Below are 20155 nucleotides of genomic sequence, written 5' to 3' on the forward strand. Positions count from 1 at the left end.
TGATATTTTTTATTACATTTTCAAGAAGTATTTTCTTCATGGTGAGGTTGTCTCCTAGCATTCAACAGAGACATTAGTAGAACCCAGTGGCCGTTATAACACAGCAAGCCCACGTCTTCTAAAGCAACATTAAACACAGATCAGAAATTATAGGTGCAAATCAGATAAGGAATGATAACATACTATTAGACCACCCTAAGAATTACATGCAAACAGACTGTTTGTAGGTACTGTGCTATGCTCTGGTAGCACTCTGCTAAAGTCAGAGGAATTCTGTGTGGGCACAGCCATAAAGAGAGACTTCCCAAAACAGGTCCTTGATGAGGAGCTGAATATTTTAGCTACATGTTAATGATGATTTTTACATGCTCTCTAGAATCAACCCTGCATTAAAAAACAACCCCCCTCCAAAAAAAACCCATGAAGAAAGAAACAAAGGTACAGTAAGAACCTTGAGATACAGTTCTGCCTGCATATAGCAGCGATGATGCTTTAGTAAGGCAGCTACAGAAAGAAAAAGGTTAGGACTGGGGACGCAGTATAGTCACAACTATCTTGATTCAGGCTCCCGTGACTCTAACTAATGTACTGCTGGAAGGTGCTCAGATACTATGGTGTTAGGCACAGCATAGGAACTTAGCTGGAAATGAACAGTTAAATGAAGGAGAAATAAAAGAGTCTTATGTTAAGTTTGGAAAACATCCATGAGGTGTGGATTTGGGATTATGTTTTTACCTGCTGGAAAAGCTCCATCAAGATCTGGAACCACCAGAAGGATTTCCATGCTTAGAATAGTGGAGTTTTCATACACACGGCCTTTCACTTTTGGAGATCTGTTCTGGCAGAAGCAAAATAAGCTTGACGGTTTCACCAGAGATCCTAGTAAACATATATCTGTCACAAAACTGCCACAGGACTTGTGCAAAGATCTCCCCTCTTAAGAGGTTCTGCCTGCCTTCCTCATGTTTACATGATGAGAAATCCTTCCAGCATCACAGAAGGCAAAATTAGCTTTTACATGGCCTGATTATATTTGTTTCAGTTAGGTGGCTCTCCACCTCTTTACTTGCAGGTGGAGCCAGTGATAAGTTTCAAAATATTAGGACTAATCTGTCTTTAGGGGTTTCTTTTACCATATGCATGGCTGCCTCCCCACTTTTCCCTCTCTATGAACCAGAAAATTCAGATAGCAAGCCATGGAGCCTGTGCTTAAAAACCTTTTCTACTTTTCCTATTTAACTGGGCTGTCTCTGACCAAATTTCAACAGCTGTACTCTCCTAGGGAGCTTTAAACAAAGGCCAATATAGAGAAACTCAATTGTGCATACGCAATGGCTAGAACATTACTTATATTTTTTAACTGCTGAAAGTTCCCTTTAGATCAAAACATTCTTGGAACATTATGCACACTACTCTCAGATGGAGAGGACCACTGAAATTCTGCATACAAGTTAAACCTGGAGATATTATTTATGGCTTGGGAGGAGCTCTCTCTTGCTTATATGGCTTACTGCAAACTGGAAATTCCCTTAATGATCCTCGCCCCAGACAGTGATTTGCGAGATGCTGTATCTTAGGTAAGCTAAACTGCCTCAGGGAGCTTCCCATTGGAACCCACAAAGTGGAAGGGGATCAACAAAGTGAAAGACATCATTTGTTCAAACTCACTACAGAAAAGTAGAGAAGACAAGGATGTGATCATGCTGGAGAAAATGTATCTTATTTTAGTGTGGAAATGAAAACTGTCCAGCTATTCCTCTCCAAACTGAGTAGATGTGGTGCACTGATTTAATGGCCTGACAATCCATTATCTTCCAAAAAAGTTAAGACAACAGCACACTACGTGGCCACGGAATTCCTGCTCTCCAACCTGAAGGAGAACAATTAAAGATTTTCCAATGTGGCTGGGGAAAAGCAACAAAATGTAGAAGCGGAAGAAGTTGTCAAACTGGGGGAAAATTAAGATAACTAGATACACATAGTTCAGCTAAAACAAAGTGGAATCAGGGACAACAGAAACATGTGAAGGACAGAAAGGAGTGGTAATAGAATTGGAAAATGAACATACAACTTGCAATATTAGCAACCTGGCTGCTACAGATTAGTCTGTGAAAGGGTTACTGATGAGAAATGGAAAAACTCCCCTTCACCGGAATATTTTAAGACTAGACTGAACAAGGTATTAAAATGTGTAGTTTGGAAAAATTCTACATTGACCAGGCAGATGGACTAGGTAAGTTAATAATATCTGTAAGCATGTGATTTTTTAAAAAGCTTATAATGCGTTTCTTTACAAATGAATAGTTAGAATCTGTGGACCATCTTGCATATATCCATTTCCCCTGCCTCAGTGCTAGCTACAACTTATTGTGAATCAAGAATAATACTGTTTTGAGTTTGGTTATGATCAACCAAGAAGAGATGCTACAAATGTAAGCCAGGTATGTGAGATATAGTTAATAACCTAATTATTCTGTGAAATCAACAACAACAAAAATTTTTAAAAAATGCTGGCTCCACAGTGGCAGCCCATGGTCCTTGCTGCAGCGGGGGAAAAGCACTGGCTGGTTGGGCAGCACAAAGGGCAGCAGACAAGATGGCAGCTACCCCTTCATCCCTTTTCCCCCCAGTGGGGCCTCTTCACCAGTCAGCACCAAGGGGTGGGGTGGCACAAAGGGTAGCCAGCAATCAAGAGGGCAGCTACCTCCTTGTGCGTCCGCCCCCGAGAGGGTTCTCCTCTAATCAGGGCCAAGGGGCAGGGCCTCTCCTCCAATCAGTGCTGAGGGGCGGGACTGCCATGAAATGCCCACAAATTGGCTGTGTGCTGTGAGTAGGCCACAAAAAACCCTGTCTCACTGCAATTTAAGTAGGTCCCTAGATATAACATATTAAGCATCGAGGAACTGTAGTAGCAGACCCTTGATCTGCCATATTGAGGTACTACAGAAATGATTCTTTGATACTGTACTTTACCAGGCTTGAATAACATTCTGGCCCAAGAATTAGAGCTCAAGACCCCTAGGATGTAGGTAATGAAACTGACTCTGCAACTCCAAAACATTTTGGGCTGCGTAGTCACTCTTTCACAGTGTTGCTATCAAGCAAGGAAGGCCCTGAAAAATCTTAGTTTAAATAAGCAACTTCTACAAAAAGGCTCAACTTTCAAAGGCTATCAGATGTCCCAGTATTATCACACATGTGACCTTTTTTCTGGATTCAACTGAGACTCATTTTCCTTTAAAACTAATTGTAAAGCTATAATTATTTCCATTGGTTATACTGCAAAGGCTGAAGGAAACAAATTCTTCCTTTCGGGGAACTCAGAAATTAAAAAGAAAAAATCCAACAATTGGGTGTTCTGCATAATAGATTATTCTGAAGTGTAAGCAAGCCTGGATTCACAGCAACAGAACCATACATTTCCTAAAAAAAAACCTCAACCAAATGTACATTTCTTTGTTCACCACTGTGTGGTGCTATTACTCTGGAAAAAGGATTTGTCAAACTTCTCTAACATACTGACAGATCATTTGTCTGGCATCACCTATAACTTTGAACAGTGACTTCATCTAAAAAATGTCTCCTAGATTTAGAGTTACTTTGCATCTTGCAATCAGTTTGGGGTTTTGTTTTGTTTTTTTGTTTGCTTTGGTTTGTTTGTTTTTTTACAGAAAACTCATTAATAATACAGACAGGAAAACCAAATCATCCAAGAGATTGGTGAGAGCCTTATTTTAATTTCTAGAGCTCAAATCCAGTATGATTCTGGAAAGGCTTAACATTATTAAGCTGATGACTATGTAACAACTTGTGTGAAATGAACACAAGTCAGACCAGCAGTAAGGGACAAGTTAGCATATAAGGAAAAATATGCAGGACTGACACTAAGTAAAGAAGTTTTAATAGAGGACAAGGGTTTTAAGTGGCACAGAAACTGAATTAATCCCCCACTCCAGAAGTAGTTCCTGGAGATCAGGATAGAATTGAAGAACAGCATTGTGGAAGCCATGCAACATTACTGCTGTCCATGCCGTGTTTACTTAATTGAAGGGACTCTCTATCAGACATCTCATTACCACCAACTCTGGTATGACAACAAAGAAAGAAAGACTTTGGTGGCCTGCCCTTTCTGCCAGTGGGCAGTGGAAGAGAACGTTTTTCATGCCTTCCCAGACTGCCCCCAGCTGCGGCCACTCTTTGCTGCCCTCGGGGCGCTGCTTTGGGCACTGGGCTGGGACTTTTTAGAGGACACATACATTTGCTCTTTCCCGTACTGGATGGCTGAGCGGACGGCTGAGCAGGGTACAGTCAACCTGGCCAACTTCCTGGTGGGCCAGGCCAAGATGGCCACCCTGAAGAGCAGCTGAAACTGGTTCGCTGGGACCGGGATGGATGAAGCCCTGCAGCAGTTCTGCCTGCTGGTGTGGGCCCGCCTCTTACTTGAGTTTGAGAATGCAGTCTTCCAGTGGACGGTGCCCACCTCTGAGGAACGCTGGGTCGTTGAGGGGGCACCGTGCCAAGTTGAGGGGAGATGCCTGCTCCTTGCGCTGTGATGCCACCACCTGATCAGGGTACGGGGGTGGGTCCAGCAAGCCGAGACCTTGGGCTTTGTCCATGCGGGCTGACCCTTGATGTACTGAGGCCCACTTGGGCATCCCCACTGTAGAACTGTATATATGTATATACTTCTTTCATCCCTTCTGTTTTGTTTTTTTGTCTAGAGTGTGCGGGCAGGCCTTGCAGGCCATGAGCCCAGGCCTTGTCCTCGAGGCCCAGATCCTCGGACCAACCTGAACATGATTTCTACTGCCCCGCATTTGTCACCCTCCCCGGAATAAACATCTCTTAAAAGTCAAAGTAAAAGTCAAAAGAAAGAAAGAAAGAAAAATTAAGAAGATGTACACTTTCACAGTGAGAAGGTACTGCATCACTATTTAAGGCACACTTACTCTTCATACAGAACACTACTCTCATAATTTGAATGGGAATTTTGCAAACTCTTAAAAAGATTACATAAGCTTTTTAACTTAACACCATCTTCCAGAAATACATTAAAAGAAAAAACTATGCAAGGATTTACATTCTGCAATATTTTCAAAATTAGTGCTAATTACTTCCTTCATATTCTTAATTTTCTTATTATTTCGATTCCATTTTCTATGACATCACTAAAGTTTATCTTTAAATACCTAGTAATTCCAAGTACCTAAAATCCCAGCTCTACTTTTCATGGAGATTGAACTGCTGTTAAATGCAGGATGAGCTCTCTTCTCTCTTCAGGATAATTTGTCTGTTGTAGTTTGCTAAGAAAATATTACAGTGTATCATTTCCAAACTCTAACACCCTCCTTTCACCAAAATCAGTTTTATTCTTTGGACATTATTTCACTTCTACTTGCCCCATCCATTAGTTCAACACTGTTCAGACTAGAAAGCACTTTGTGGAGAGTTGCATTAGATCTGGAATTTACTTTTTAAAAATCAAGTTAAAGGATTTTTCTGCTTAGTAAATAATAAAATTGCTGCATTTGGAGTAGAATAAAAAGCAGAGTGCAAAGCCAGGAAAGGCCACTGTGTTCAGAGCACATGGATGTAAGAAATTAATTTCTTATATCTTTGTATCTAAAAAAATCTACAAAGAAAAAAACTATCTCCAGAAAGAAGGAGGTGTGTGATGACTAAACAGCATAGGATCTCCTCTTCTGTTTTGCCCACTTTAATATATATTGGTAAATATACTTTAGTCAAAAACAATGCCCTAAATTTGGCACTTCTTTCAGAAACTGAGTTAGAGGGATTACTGCCTATAAACAGGGTTTAGGAAAAAACAGTATCGTCCATCTATACATAATTTCAAGGCCACCCCAGTGATGAACAGGAAGCAAGCTATTGAGGAGATAAGGATATTGAAATCTGAATTGCTTCCCCCTTCCAATCTCTCTGCCAGGGTAAAGGTGGAATATAAAATTAACTTGGAACTACCAAATCAAAAGATTATAGGACCGCCATGCATGCACTCAATTGTACAGTTTTCAAACTGTCCCCAAATACTGTGTTAGAATAAATTGCCTATAGTTCCTTCTATATGTAAAAGGGAGAAGAAGTAGACGTTACTCAATAGAACCTAAAATGTGTGCTACAGGTTTCTGGAAAAGAACTTCTACCAAGACCACTGGAAACCCATATATACCCAAAGATGGGATGTACTGCCATTGTTTCAGCTGGAATACTGTGCTCAGCTCTGATGCACTCACAACAACTGACGATGGAGACTTCCTTACTTAAAACAAACTAAGTATGTGAGGAAAAGGAAATTCCAAATAAACAATAACTAAATTATGTTCTATTTACTAATTCTTATAAACTAAAATAGCAACCTGACATTTACAAAACCACAGTATAAATTAACTATTTTGCTGCTGATCCCTTTGTAATCCTAATATTAACTGGAACATTAACTCTTTAAGGATACTATAGTAACTGGAACATTAATTCTTTAAGCAACACCACAGAGGATTTCTAGCTTGATGCACCTCAGAGTATTCACAACATAGAACTTACCTATGTTTTTACTAGATTTACTTGGACAGTTGAGCCGCAGTCAAGCAATTACAATGTAAATATTCCTGTTCCAATAAGGGACTATATAAACTGCATTGTAGGACAGCATGCTTGCCTTCCAACAATTTCCCAATCAAACAGGCTCAGTTTACAAACAAAGTATCTTTTTTTCTGATTGCCCTATTGTACTGATTCAGCTTGGATTCTGAGAAAACAGTTTAGTTTTTTTCCACTTCATAACACATCATCACTCATGGTAAAGTTCTGCTGGCTACACTAGACAGAATTGGCTCTTGCTATTTTATCATAAGTCTCATAAAGTATGAAGGACTTCATCATCTTTCATGTGATATTCCTACTCCTTCCTTCTTGTGAATTTTCCCTTAAGCAAAATATCCACCAGCAACCATTAGTATCAATGGGGGCTGAAGTCAAGCAAAATGGCTGCCAATGTACACAAACTCTGCACATTGTAATTAGCCTAGCAATGATGGTTGGCAGCTAACACTATTTTCAATAGGACTAAAGAACAAAAGACAAATTTTAACAATCTGCAATATGTATTTTTTTTAAAAGCTAATTGTTTTGAGGGTGCTGATTTTTAAATTTTTGAAAGTTTCAGGCTGGCAATACTGAGTATTCCCTTCCCTATACCCCTAAAAATCTCATGCCTTTGAATTACATGCTAAGCAACATCTCTTCAAATTCCATTGCTTTCACTGCATTTGCATAGGTATAAATTATTAGGACTTAATAAATACAGATATACCAAAAGGAGCATATTACTACACCAGGAGTTGAATCTTTCTTAACTCTGTTTGCGCTGCACTACCACAAGAAACAAAATAAGCAGCAAAAACTAGTTTTTGTCACTGACGCCACCAGACATGATGGAGCAGCAAATGATTACTATGTGAGAAAATGATTATTACAATTACTATTCAGACCACAATCACATTTAATACATTGCTTTATAAAATTTTTGGCAATATTTTAACTGATCAGTTGCACATGAGCAAAAAGTTCACTTAACTGTGAACACCTGGATTATTCTTTTTGACACAATGAGAGAAAAGAACTCACTCAAGCAAAAAAGAAAAGCCTTATTGCTTAAAAGCATAGATTTAAGTGACTTAAGGCAAATTTAACTTGTAAGTTTTTCAACATCATTTTAAAGTGGACTGTGACACTCAGGTCTGTCCAACTGGCAGCCTGCGAGGAGTTAAACTGCAGCCCTTGGATTCCCACCAGGCTGCTGGTTCCCCTACTGGTCCAGTGCAGCGTGGCACAGCCTATAGTGCTGGGGAGGCACCTTAGAGGTGCAATACAGGAGGGGAGCCTACAGCTGGGCAGCTGAGGGTGAGACAGGGCATCCATCACACAGTGCAGCAGGGCCCTGGAGTGAATGCCCAGACACGGTGTAGCCACTGCTCCAATATGGGGACGGAGAAGGTACAGGGTGCAGTGGGGCATGCAGTGTGCAGTCCTGGAGGCCTCCCACCCCCACTGGTGCAGCCCCCAGCTGCTTGGAAGTTGAACAGCCCTGCTCTAGATGAAAAGTAAAATCAATACAAGCAATATTAAAATAAGAAACTTCAGGGGTTCTTGGACTGCTTAGCAGTGTTTAGAAGTAGACTAAAACTGAAGTACTTTGTGGACTGCATATACAAATGTTCCTTTTGGTTTCATAATTCTTTTAAATTCGTTTAAAAATGAATGGATAACTTCAAGTAAAAATGCTTCTCTCTTTTTTGGCAGAAGGCAGCACACCCTGGCAGAGCTGAGGCTGCTATACCTGCAGCTGATTGGGGGAGGAGGGGGGGAAGGAACCAAAGACTACATTTCACTTGTACAAACTTGACAGTTTACTACCACAAGGTAGTGGGTGGGATTCAAAGGCATGGTTTCCTAGAAAGCTGCAAAAGCATCATTTTTATGGAAACACATAGAGGTCACCCTGAAGAAGTAATTGCCTTTTTCTTCTTTAACTTGACAACAGAGGGCACAGAATGGTCTGGTGGTCAGGGAACTGGATAAGGAATCAGGAGACTTGGGTTCACTGCATGACTGCTACTGGTCTGTTTCGTGACAGCAGGCCAGCCGCTACACCTCATTCTATCTTAGGGTTTTTTTTATCTGTAAAATGACACTGATGATACTCATGTCCTATCACAAGCAGACTTTGAGATCTGCTGATGTAAACTGTTGTGTGAGAAAGGCAGTATTATCATCATGATTTACAGTATCTTAACATATATACCTTAGAAAAAGATACAGCCTGCAAAACCAACACAAGCAAAATGCAGTTTAAGAACTATAGGCCGAGTATGTCAGCTCTTAATTAATTTGTTCCCTACATTGTTCGTAAAAACTAAAGCATGAAGGATCTTGATTTTACAATATAAGGAAGCAATTTAAGTATGTCAGTATCCCACTTAGATTCGAATACACATATCCATAACAGTTACTTTAATGAAAGAAAAGTTCACTTTGCACTGTTTCAATAAGGGTTCAACAACTCAATTTACCCAAACTTTTTAACAGTCAGACACATCCTAGTAAAAGAGATCTTTGACCCTTCGGAGTCCTTAAGTGTCACACACACAAAAGAAAAAAGCATGACATTCTGTTGCATCTTACATTCTCTATGACAAATGTCCATTCTTTGTCTTCAAATTCCTCCGCATGGGGATCCTGGAAAAGAAATTACATTTTAATTTAATCTAAAAATCCAGGTATAAAGTACTGAATTTTAGCTGTCACTGTCATATATTTACATAGGGTTCTTGACATGCCAAAGATGATACGCACACACAAAGTTTAACCAGAGTGTAAATTTCAACAGGCTGTAGTCTACTAGGGAACATACAAATGTATGCAATACCTCCACAACATTTAAACTGAATCCTTGCTGGCTGTGGACAGGTACAAGCATGAGGTTCATCCAAAGAGATCCTACGCTCCTACAACTTTTCTTTACGGATCATCAATTTCTCACTTTAATTCCTAAAGTCCCCTCCTTCCAGACACCTCCCTCGTTTCTATGAACTGCAAAGAATGGGAGAAAAAGTCAGTATTCATGTGTTGGACTGAAAAAACCACGTAGTGCTTGTTCAGCAAATAACCTCCACCTCAGTTGTGTAACAAGTAGGGCTTGTGCCCTAGGCAAACCCTGCAGGACAGTGGGGCAGAGCAGGGTGCAGGGGAAGGAGGGAGGCGGGGGATGGCAAAGGGAGGGGCAAGGGATATGGGACAGGAGTCTTACCTGAAACAGTCCCTGGCTGCAGCTGCAATGCATCAGCTGCTGCTTCAAGAACAATGGCACAGAGCTGTTCTTGCTGCCACAGCGCAGCTTCTGCAGGGTGGGGGACAATTTTGGTGCCCCTCCTAAGTTGGTGCTTGGGACTGATGCCCCTTTCACCCACCCTTAGTTATGCTACTGTTCTAGGTGCTGATGGTGAAAAGGGAACCCAAAGCAGCTTCTCAAGGACAATCTCATGTCAACACATGCTACACAAATAACCAGTTTCCTTCAGGACGGCCTTCATTTTCAACCAAGTTTTGCTCAGGGAACAAAACCACTTTTATCCACAGTAAGGACACATGATGCAAGATGAATGATGTATGCTTGGTATCCATATGAGGGAATGAGTTATATTCCTCTTAACTAAGCTATCTAGTCTATTAAAATTAAGTCTAGGGAACACTAAATCACGCAGATAACTCTACTGCCAACATAGATGCAGGATTCTTTCAGGAAAACATTTATTTTAAGTGCTTTATCCTATTCAGTTTTAAATATCTAAAGGAAAGGAAATTCTACCACTTCCCATAGGATACCATTTCTCTTACTAACAGCACTTAGCTTCAAAATCTTACCTGACATCCAGGCTAATTTTAGATTAAATTTACCATTCCTCAATTCATCATACTATCCCCCTTACTACAGGCCTTGAATTCAGTCAATTATTCCTTTGCATCTATGGTGTATATTTTTTTCAAGTATGTGTAGATAAATGTCACGTTCTTATAGTGAACAACTGACAACATATATAAATTAGTCCCTTACCTGCTCTTTTTATTGCTCTTACTTGAATTCCTGCCACAGTATTAACTTATTAAAGTAGGGGTGCACCAATAGAGATTTTGGGGGCCAATACCGATAGCCAGTTTTTAAGGAGGCACATTGGCTGATACCGATCCAATTTCCAATACAGCTGCATCCAGCTGGTAAGTCTATTGTAGTGGAAGGGGAGGGGGGAGGGAAGGGGCACAGTTATCTAGGCATATACATAAAGTATGTCTCTGGATGTTGAAAGCTGCATATCGAAATTGAATATATTAATAGACTTACATGATCTGATCTCTATATACATCATGTTAATCAACACTGTAGAACTATGATAAAATACATGACACTATTACTTTTTGACTTAATGTATCTCCTATCACTCCACACAAAACAGTTCTTCCATCCAGATATTAATAATTATCATTATCATGATTTATCTTGGGACAATTACCATTTTTTAAATTGCTTGCTTTGATAAAGTATAGAAGCTGTGTAATGAGATCTAATGAGATCATCAGTCATTTTATGTTTTAATATGCTATTCCCTAATAAAATAAGTGACTGATCTCTTTAATATTTTGTCTACCCTATTGTTTTGTTTGGTTGGGTTTTGTGCTTTATTAAAAACAGGAGTGTGAGTTTGAAGGATTACCCATTCTATTTCTTGAGTCAGGGCCCAAACTTCTAGTTCAGGTAGCAACTACACCAATAGTTCTTAACCTTTTTAGACTCAAGGCACTCTTCAATAAACTGAAGGCACTGTTTGGAAAATGCCAGATCTTAGCTTTCACTCATTACTGACTACAGAAAAATAGAGCAATTCTTCTGCTGCAAAAAACCTAAGATCAGAATGTTTTTAACACTATGGAGTCTTATTTGAAATCTTTGGATTCATCTTGTGAATTATATTTTCCCATGGCACCCTGGGTGAGAATCACTGAACTATTAGGCCTGTGCAAATAGTGAAGTATTCAATTTGGATTAGGCTGATTTGGAGTACACTGATTCGAATCATTGTTCCAGCCAATTCAGCTGAATCAGAATCAGAGATTTGGTGCTGATTAGGCGCTGATTCGGAGATATGGATCCGCCGGGGAGAGGCAGGCACAGCCAGGTGGCTGCAGGTTCTCCTGCAACTCCTCCAGCTGTCCCTGCCTCTCCCCGGGCAGGGGGAGCCACAGGAGAAGCCTCCATGGCTGCCCTGCCATGACCCATCCCCTGCCCAGCTCCAGCTTCCTGGCACTTCAAAAAAAAAAGCCTCACACTCACTGCTGCAGCAGCAGGGATCAGGGCATTGTCTGGGAGCTGCGGCCACTGGGGCTGAGTGCAGTCAGGCTCTGGCTGATTGCTGGCACCGCCCTAGGTCCCAGACAGCGCGCAATCCCCACTGCCCCCCACTGTGCGGTGGGGTTCTGCCACGAGCCCTCAGACTCCCTAATTGCTACTGCCAGAGCCGGGAATTTGTTTAAATTTTTTTTTAAGTTCCAGGATGCTGGGGCCAGGTGAGGGGGAGGGACCGGCATGAGGCAGGTACAGCTCGCTCTGGGCAGCAGCATGGCGTAGTCCGTGCTCCCAGTACTACCATGTCTGCATCAGCACTGGGAGCGGGGACTCTGCCCTGCCACCACCTGCCAGCCAGCGCAGCAGGGTGGGCATGGTGGTGCTCAGAGCAGGGGCTATGCCCTGCTGCCACTTGCCCAGCTGGCGTGGGGTGTGATATAAGCATGGCTCGCTTCTGGTGGCAGCAGGACATAGCTCTCGCTCCCAGCACTACCATGCCCGCAACAGCACCGGGAGCGGGGACTCTGCCCTGCTGGCATGGGGGGAGTGTGGGATGCAGGCATGGTAGCGCTGGGAGTGGAGCCTGTGCCCTGCTGCTGCTAACTTCCTTCCACCTACAGCAAGTGGCGCCTGCATCCCATGCCCCGCTCCCCCCCGCCCCAGCTGGGCAAGTGGCAGCAGGGCAGAACTCTGACTCCCAGCACTGCTGCACCCACATCCCGCACCCCGCCACCCCAGCTGGGCAGCTTGTCCCAGCCCCAGCCCCAATCCCTTCCTCCCCATGCTCCTTCTCTCCCCCTTCCCTTTAATAAACAATATATGTATGTTTTACCACCAAAATTTAAAGTGTTGCTATTTGTTTAAATAGCCCTCAAACATACAAAACTTGGGGAAACCATTAATAAGGGTGCAGACAGAAGTGTGACATTATTCATGCAATCAGCCTCTAAAGTGCTCTACAGCTGTGATGTAACACACATGCATGGCTGCAGGGTGCTTTTAAAATGGTCCATCACATGAAAAATTAATTCTAGTCCAATCAGGTATTAGGTTCAGGTGTTCTGCTTTAGAGTGCCTTAGAGCAGTGTTTCCCAACCAGTGTGCTGTGGAACAAAAATGCGCCATCAGAAATGAACAGGTGTACTGCAGCATTTTGCCATGGCAATGAGCTACAATAGGTATGAGGATGGGGAATGCCTTAAAAGGTGTGTTGTGGAAAAATGTTATTAATGTAAGTGTGCCTTGGGCTGGAAAAGGTTGGGAAACACTGCCTTAGGGAACTTGTGTTCCCTCAAGGGTTAATTTTTCATGCGGGGTGAGCCTATCAGCAGAGAGGGATGGGAAAGGGGGCAGCATGGAGCAGCACTGGGGGGGGCGGTGAGGAGGGGGTGGAACAGAGCCCCCTCGCCTTGTGGGGCTGGCCTGGCTCCCCCCAGACTCTGCAGTTGTTGGGACCCAGACTTAGACCCAGCTGCCAGGCAGTGTTGGGGCTGAAAGTCTCCTCAGCTGTGGAACTCCCAGCCCCGGCTGCACATGCTGCACCCCTGTGGCTGGAAGCCTGGGCAGTTGATGGGGTTCCCAGCTGCAAGGGCAGACCCTGCTACACATGCAAATTAAAGCTAGATAGCAAATAAAATTAGTACACATTTTCAAGATCTAACTTGATAGCTGGCTGGACCTTTTTATGATGCAGTAGGTACTCTGCACATGTAGCTGGTCTCAGTTAACTGCACAATTAACCAGCTAATTGCATAATAACTGTAACGTGTAGAGGAGGTCATAGTGTCACAAAAGATTTTTTTACCCTGCTGAAAATCTATCCAGTTGGCATACCACATCTCCCTTTGCCAACTGTAAGAGACCTAGCAAATATACCATTACTGTGTTTGTGACACGCCTATGATCTAGTTGACTTGTACTATAGAGCTGGATGAGTCTGAAAGTGAAATAAATTACACTTGCCACAAAAGCATGTTATGCTTAAATTTTTGCTTAAAGAAGCACCCAAGCACATGGATTAAAGTTGACATTATGCAGCTTTAACATCCCTCTAAATCTGAAATCTGCTCACAACATTCCTGTCACATAATTCTACAACAGCCATCAATGAATAGAAGAATGGGAAGAGCCAGCTGTTTTCAACAATGATTCATTCTGTTCACCAACATGGTCTGGATACAGAATTACATTCTTTGCTCCATATTGATTGTGGCTTCACTTTGAACTGGAAACGGTGAGCACTGAGTAAATGGACTGAAGGGCAGCTGTCTAGTTTCACTTCAGCTTTTGCAAATTACCCTTCTTCCTTTTCAGAACTTGTTTTATTATGTAAAATATCAGCACTTTGAGGTTATCCTCGAAGTGTGAGCTTGTTTCTCCCACTTCTTTTCTCTTTTCCATCTCTACCCACCATACCACATTGCTACTAACTAACAAACTCATCTGCATCCTTCATTACTTCCACTATATAGCAGTCTTGAAAAGCTGACGGAGAAAATCGCCGTTGTTGTTGGCAATCCCTCAATTCGAGGATGATCTCTACCATGGTTCATTGAGGCTCTTGAAGTGACTTAAGAGATCAACTGTTGAGCCATAAAGCCATCAAAAGAAGTTGCAGGACTTTCTGCAGGGGAGTATAAGCTGTAGGCTAGAATTTCTCTCCTTTTCCTTTCTTTATTCTCTCTTCTCTGCTTTAGCTCAAAATGGGCTGCTGCCTGGTTGAGGCTGCAGTGTCACTGGAGCTGTTCAGCAGGCAGTTCCTCCCAGCTCTTGATGTTGGCGTCCTTTTTCTTGAGGTATGCCTTCAATGTGTCCTTGTAGCATTTCCTCTGACTAACATGAGATCTTAGGCCATTACTAAGCTGGGAGTAGAGCATTTGTTTTGGAAGCCGGGAGTCGAGCATCAGCACACAGTTCAGTGATGTTGGTGCTTGAGGGTCATGAACTCAATGCCGATAACACTGACTTCAGCAAGGAGGCTGATGTTTGTGCACCAATCTTCTGATTTGATGCAAAAAATTTCCAGAGGCATCACTGGTGATATCTCCCCAGGTTCTTCAGATAATGATGGTAGGTCATCCATGTTTCATATCCATGGAGGAGAGTAAGGATGATGACTGCATTATAGACCTGGATCTTGGTGGCTTTCCAGAGATCACAATGAATAAAGACACAATGAAGCAATTTCCCAAAGGAGGCACTTGCACATCACATCCTGTGCTAGATCTCCTCATTGATGTTCACTCTCTGAGAGAAGTGGTTACAGAGGTAGGGGGAGGGCTTGACTACCTCCAGAGTCTTTCCCTTTATGGTGATTTGGAGGGGAGGGGGTCTCATTCATGGCCCAGGGCAGGCTGATAGAGCACTTCGGTCTTCTTGATGTTGATAGAGAGGCCCAAAGTTCAGTAGGTTTCTCCAAAAAGATCCAGTGCAGTCTGAAGGTTTTCCTCAGTGTTCATAAGGATAGCATAGTCAATGGCATATTGAAGGTCCAGGATGGTTGTCTTAAGTACTTTAGTCGTCAGGTGAACAGATCCCAGATTGAAGAGCCCTCCATCCATTCAGTATTCTGTCAATTCCAGAAGGAAGGCAGTCCTTAATAAGAACCAAGATGACTGTTAAAAAAATGGAGAACAGATTTGGGGCAATGAGACATCTCTGCTTGACCCCAGTATGGATGACAAATGGATCTGTCTCTGATCTGCTACACAGAATGGCAACAGTCATCTGGTCATGAAGAAGTCTCAGACCTTGCTTTACTTTTCAGGATATTCAAATCTGCCCATTACTTTGCATAAGGCTTCATGATTGATGGAATCAAAGGCCTCAGTGAGGTCAATGAAGGCCATATATAAGTCCTGTTGTTGTTCAGGACACTTTTATTGGACCTGGTGGGCAACAAAAATCATGTCAGTTGCACCATAGTATGGGTGTGAAACCACACTAAGATTCCAGCAGGATTTCCTCAGCAAAAGGTAGAAGACAGGTCAGTAGGGTGTGGGCAAGGATCTTCCCTGTTGTGGAAAGGAGGGTGATACCCCAATAGTTCCCAGACACAGACAAAATAGCTAGAACTCTAATGTGAAAGATGGCACTAATGTCCAGTGCTTAGGTGAAAAATCAAGACCTCTCTCAGCCTGCTAGGAATAAAATGGGACCCTTAACAGCCTGGAAATCTTCTCAAGGAACATCATCTTTCTTAGCCCTCAATGGCAGTTTTCTTATTAAAGGGCCTACAGAAGTATAACTCTGGGTCACAAGAGTGCTGTGATATATCAGCCTACCTGCTAAAAGAGTTCCTCATCAGGCCAAGCTTCCCTAAGCTCAGGCAAATGCTGTAATTGCTTCAGGTACTACGCTTAAAGCCTAGATTATAGAGCCAAGTAACACTCTGCTAACTACTTTCCATAACAATGGAAAGCCTCCTAATGGCCTCCAGACACCCCTTCTCTCTGATCTGCTGTCCTCCTTCTGCAACTTCCCTACCTCCCCCAGCTGAAGCGCCCTGTCTGCCTGTGACCCACTCCTTCCTGACCACCCAGCCCATTACAATCAGAGTTCAGATGAGAATTAGATCCCTGTCATAGGATTCACCTTCACCCATTTCCCATTATGCAATTTCCTGGATCCTGGAAGTTAAGGGGGGCTACTCCACATCAGCATTTGGGACTTCCTACACTGGAAATAATTCTAGCATCTGCCTCCAGATGGTTTGTGCAAACCTTTTTTTTAAGATGCAAAAGATTGGAAATTCAATGCAATTCTTGCCTTTTACTGCTGCTCACAGCGGTCTTATGAAGCTGCCTAGAAAAACTGGAGATGGCTCTTACCAGTTTTTATTCTGCTGAATTTGGGAAAGCTCTGGACTGAAACAGAAGCACTAAAGCAGTCTGTCTACAGTCTTAGAATACAGCTCTACACTTCAGATTCAATCCACGATCAGATTATTTCCTTATGAAATATGTGGGCCAGGGAAAATAATTATTTAAAAAGAACAGATTTTGTAGAAGCTTACAGCATTAGTCTCCCACAAACTTGGGAATGGCAGAGATTCACAATGGAAAGTAATAAGTACACTTTTCAAGACCTGATTTTATGATTTTTATTCCAGGGATCCTACTCTTCCATGATAAAAAAAATCCCTGATAAAAACACACAAAACTTGGCTTTTTTCTATGGCGAGACCCCCAACACTGATTGGCTGAGGGGCCCCAGTGGCAGTCCTGCCCCTCGGCACTGACTGGTCAAAAGGGCTGTTCTTCAGGCAGCCCCAATCTTCACTGCTGATGGGCAGAGAGAAGTGGGGGTTGCAAGCATGAAACATGTAAACAGATGTCTATAAGGCATCACAAACCATGACTAGCTTTGGTCACAGAAACGTTCTTGGACACCTAGAACACAACAAAGGGCTAGAATGTCTGCCTGCTTGCAAGTTGTGCAGCCATAAAAAAATTAAGCACAAGGGCGACATCTGTTTGCACCCACAGAGAGACTATCGAGTCTTTATTAGCTAATGAGAAGCCATCTTTTTACCAGTGAAGATAAAGCTGTGAAGGGCAAACCTAAATCTCCACCAGAGAATAATGTTAATTAATAGTAACAGACTGAATGGAAGATCTCTGTAAAACTATCGTTCAAGGTCCCAATAAATAGCTTGGTTTGAATGGTAATGTTGTAGGTCAGGGGTGCTCAACCTCTGCCCATGGGGCAAATGTGGCCCATGGAGCCATCTCATCTGGCCCTTGGGAATCCCCATAGGTCTGGAAATCTGTCAGAAGGGGAGTGGCACCCATTAATATGGCCACATTCCCCCTGCCAAATTCCTATGCCCTAAGCCCCATGCATGCTTCTTTCCCCCGCTGGACCAATCCATATCACCTCCCCACCACTTCTGGATCAGGGCCAGGCCACACTCCCTTCTCCCTAATGGGGCCAGGTTAGGGCCAGGCCATGCCCCCTTGGGGCTGGGCTGAAGCTGGGCCACACCCCCTACTGCCCTTGGGGCCAGGTCAAGCTCCATTCCCCTTCAGGGCCATAGTAGGGCCAGCCTGTGTCCCCCCGCCCCACATGGCTGAATGGTACCTGCCATTCCTGTCCCTGGGGCCAGATCCAGCCTGTCAGGCAAAAAGGTCAGGCACCACTGTTGTAGGTGCTTTAAATTTCATTGATGGTGTACATGATGCTTCTTGCTGTACTTTACATTCTAGCGTTGCACAGTCCCTCTCTCTTTGCACTCTGTCCCTGGCATTAGTTGCTCCCTGTGTTTCACATGCATAGTATTTTAGGACTAAGCTAAAAAGGGGAAATTTAAAGCTCTCTAGGGGTGCACTGGCAGAACAATTAGGGCATCTTGTAAGGTTCTGGAGGAAGGCATTTTAAGTCCATTTTGGACTTCTGCCAAAGGCTGCTTTCATTCAACCTAGCTGTAAACATTTAAGCTGAGGACTCAAATGTATTCATACGTTATACTAGTCACATCATTCCTTGGGGTGCTGTTGGCTAAAGGAGCTAACACACCTTAACCATGTTAGTCCTATGTTAGATTACAACCACATATTTTCTTATAGCATCTTACTATCCACAGGTGCCAAGTACGCAGGGGTCTGAGGGCTCTGGCCCCGCTCAAGAAGAGGGTAGGATGACTACGCATCCCTAATTGGGCAGGACAGTCCCAAAATGGGAATATGAAGCTCCAGTCCCAGACTGTGCAACTCTGAAACAGCATTTGTCTCAGATTCCCAGTATTGTGCAGGGATCTGTGTTTTCCATTCACTGTGGAAAAATGCAGGAAAACTCTCCTCTTGCAGGCTGGAAGAGTTTCAGCCTGCAAAGGGTGGTGGGAAACAGAAGCGCCACGTGCATATGTGCATGCGCACACATGAGCATGACCAGGAATACAGCCCCAGACAGCAATGGAGAGCAGCTGCCTCAGCTGTCTGCTGGGGGGGAGGAGGGGGCAGATTAAGGCCTCTATGGTGAGGAAGGGGAAAAGGGCAGAGGTTGGGGTTGGGGTGCTGCCCAGCCAGGGCAGTGCATGAACTCCCCGCCCTGCTGCTTTCCCCCCAGGAGCTGCAGGGGCAGTGCCATGGAGTTGTGTCCTCCACTGCTGCTGGGTGGGCAAGGGGCACCTCATCATAGTGGCACAGCTGGTATAGGGCTCCTGGAAGGAAGTCAGCAGGGTGGGGAGCCCTAAGTGAAGCCCACATACACCTCCCCACACCTGCCCTGGCTCCACTCCAGCTGTGCTGCAGGGAGCAAGTGTGTGTGTGTGGGGGGGGGGGCATCATCTTAGTGCCCACTGGCAAAAATAGAAGTTGGTGCTTATGCATGGAACACCATATGTTGAGAAAGATAGGCAGCCTTTTACCTTGATTTAAAAGCACTTTGAGCTACAGCCCAGTTGAACATTCTGCTGCTAGTTCCCTCCACATAGGACCTATTTTGAGGTAGCAACTGGGAAGATATATGGTGGTATGTGGTTTCAACCTCCATAACAAAGAGCTAGGAACATTTCTTGCAGTGAGGAGAAGTAAGAAACTGATTTTACCAGTGTACACAGCAAACAATATTGGAACACTGTGTCTAGTTTTGATGTCAACATTTTAAAAAGGACACTGGAAAGCTGAAGAAAAGCCAAAAATTGATTTTAGGGCTGGAGGAAATACCTAACACTAAAAGATTTTAAAAGCATAATATGCTTAGCTTATAAAAAGAAAGTTGCAAAGTGATCTGATTGCAGGATACAAATACTAATACGAACAAGAATTTTTACCATGGCATATTTCACATTTCTGCAAGACAGTATTTTTCCTGAGTGAAATCACTGAAAAGTCCATTTAAGATTGACCAAAATGGAATTAAAAAAAAAAAAAAAAAAAGACTGGTTCTAGTTCCCTGGACTCCAAGGCCGCCATGGACCCTGTGAGCTCAATGCACAGGAATCCAGGAGCACAGGAAGTCTGGACTGCCAAACAGCAACAATCCTGTAAATTAATTCCACTACCAGCATCTTAAAGTGTCAGTTTTCTTCTTATAGTCAATCCTTATTCAAAATTAAATGAATGAGAGGAGAAAGGGAAATCCTATGAAAGCTTGTCCCCCTATATTCCCACCTTTCTCACTATTAACTATTGATTGGGGGGGGGAGTTGAGGTGGAGACAGGGCTGTAGCTTGATGGTACTGCTGCCATAATTCTCTGAACTACTTATCAGCGTAACAAAATGGTGTCAAATTATATGGTT

The 20155-nt window shown here is 43.1% G+C and overlaps 1 protein-coding gene across 10 annotated transcripts in view; it reads right to left on the minus strand.

Annotated features, from left to right (window-relative positions):
• The window catches only part of EHBP1 (EH domain binding protein 1), a 334374-nt gene that overhangs the window by 237890 nt on the left and 76329 nt on the right, over positions 1-20155 (minus strand). For all 10 annotated transcript variants that reach the window (XM_019549195.1, XM_019549196.1, XM_019549194.1 and 7 more), the window contains exon 5: positions 9202-9255. In XM_019549195.1, the coding sequence (XP_019404740.1) occupies positions 9202-9255 (54 nt within the window). The remainder of the gene's footprint in view (positions 1-9201; positions 9256-20155) is intronic.

The sequence above is a fragment of the Crocodylus porosus genome, unplaced genomic scaffold (genome assembly GCF_001723895.1).
Source record: "Crocodylus porosus isolate Cpor-Errol unplaced genomic scaffold, CroPor_comp1, whole genome shotgun sequence".
NCBI lineage: Eukaryota > Metazoa > Chordata > Crocodylia > Crocodylidae > Crocodylus > Crocodylus porosus.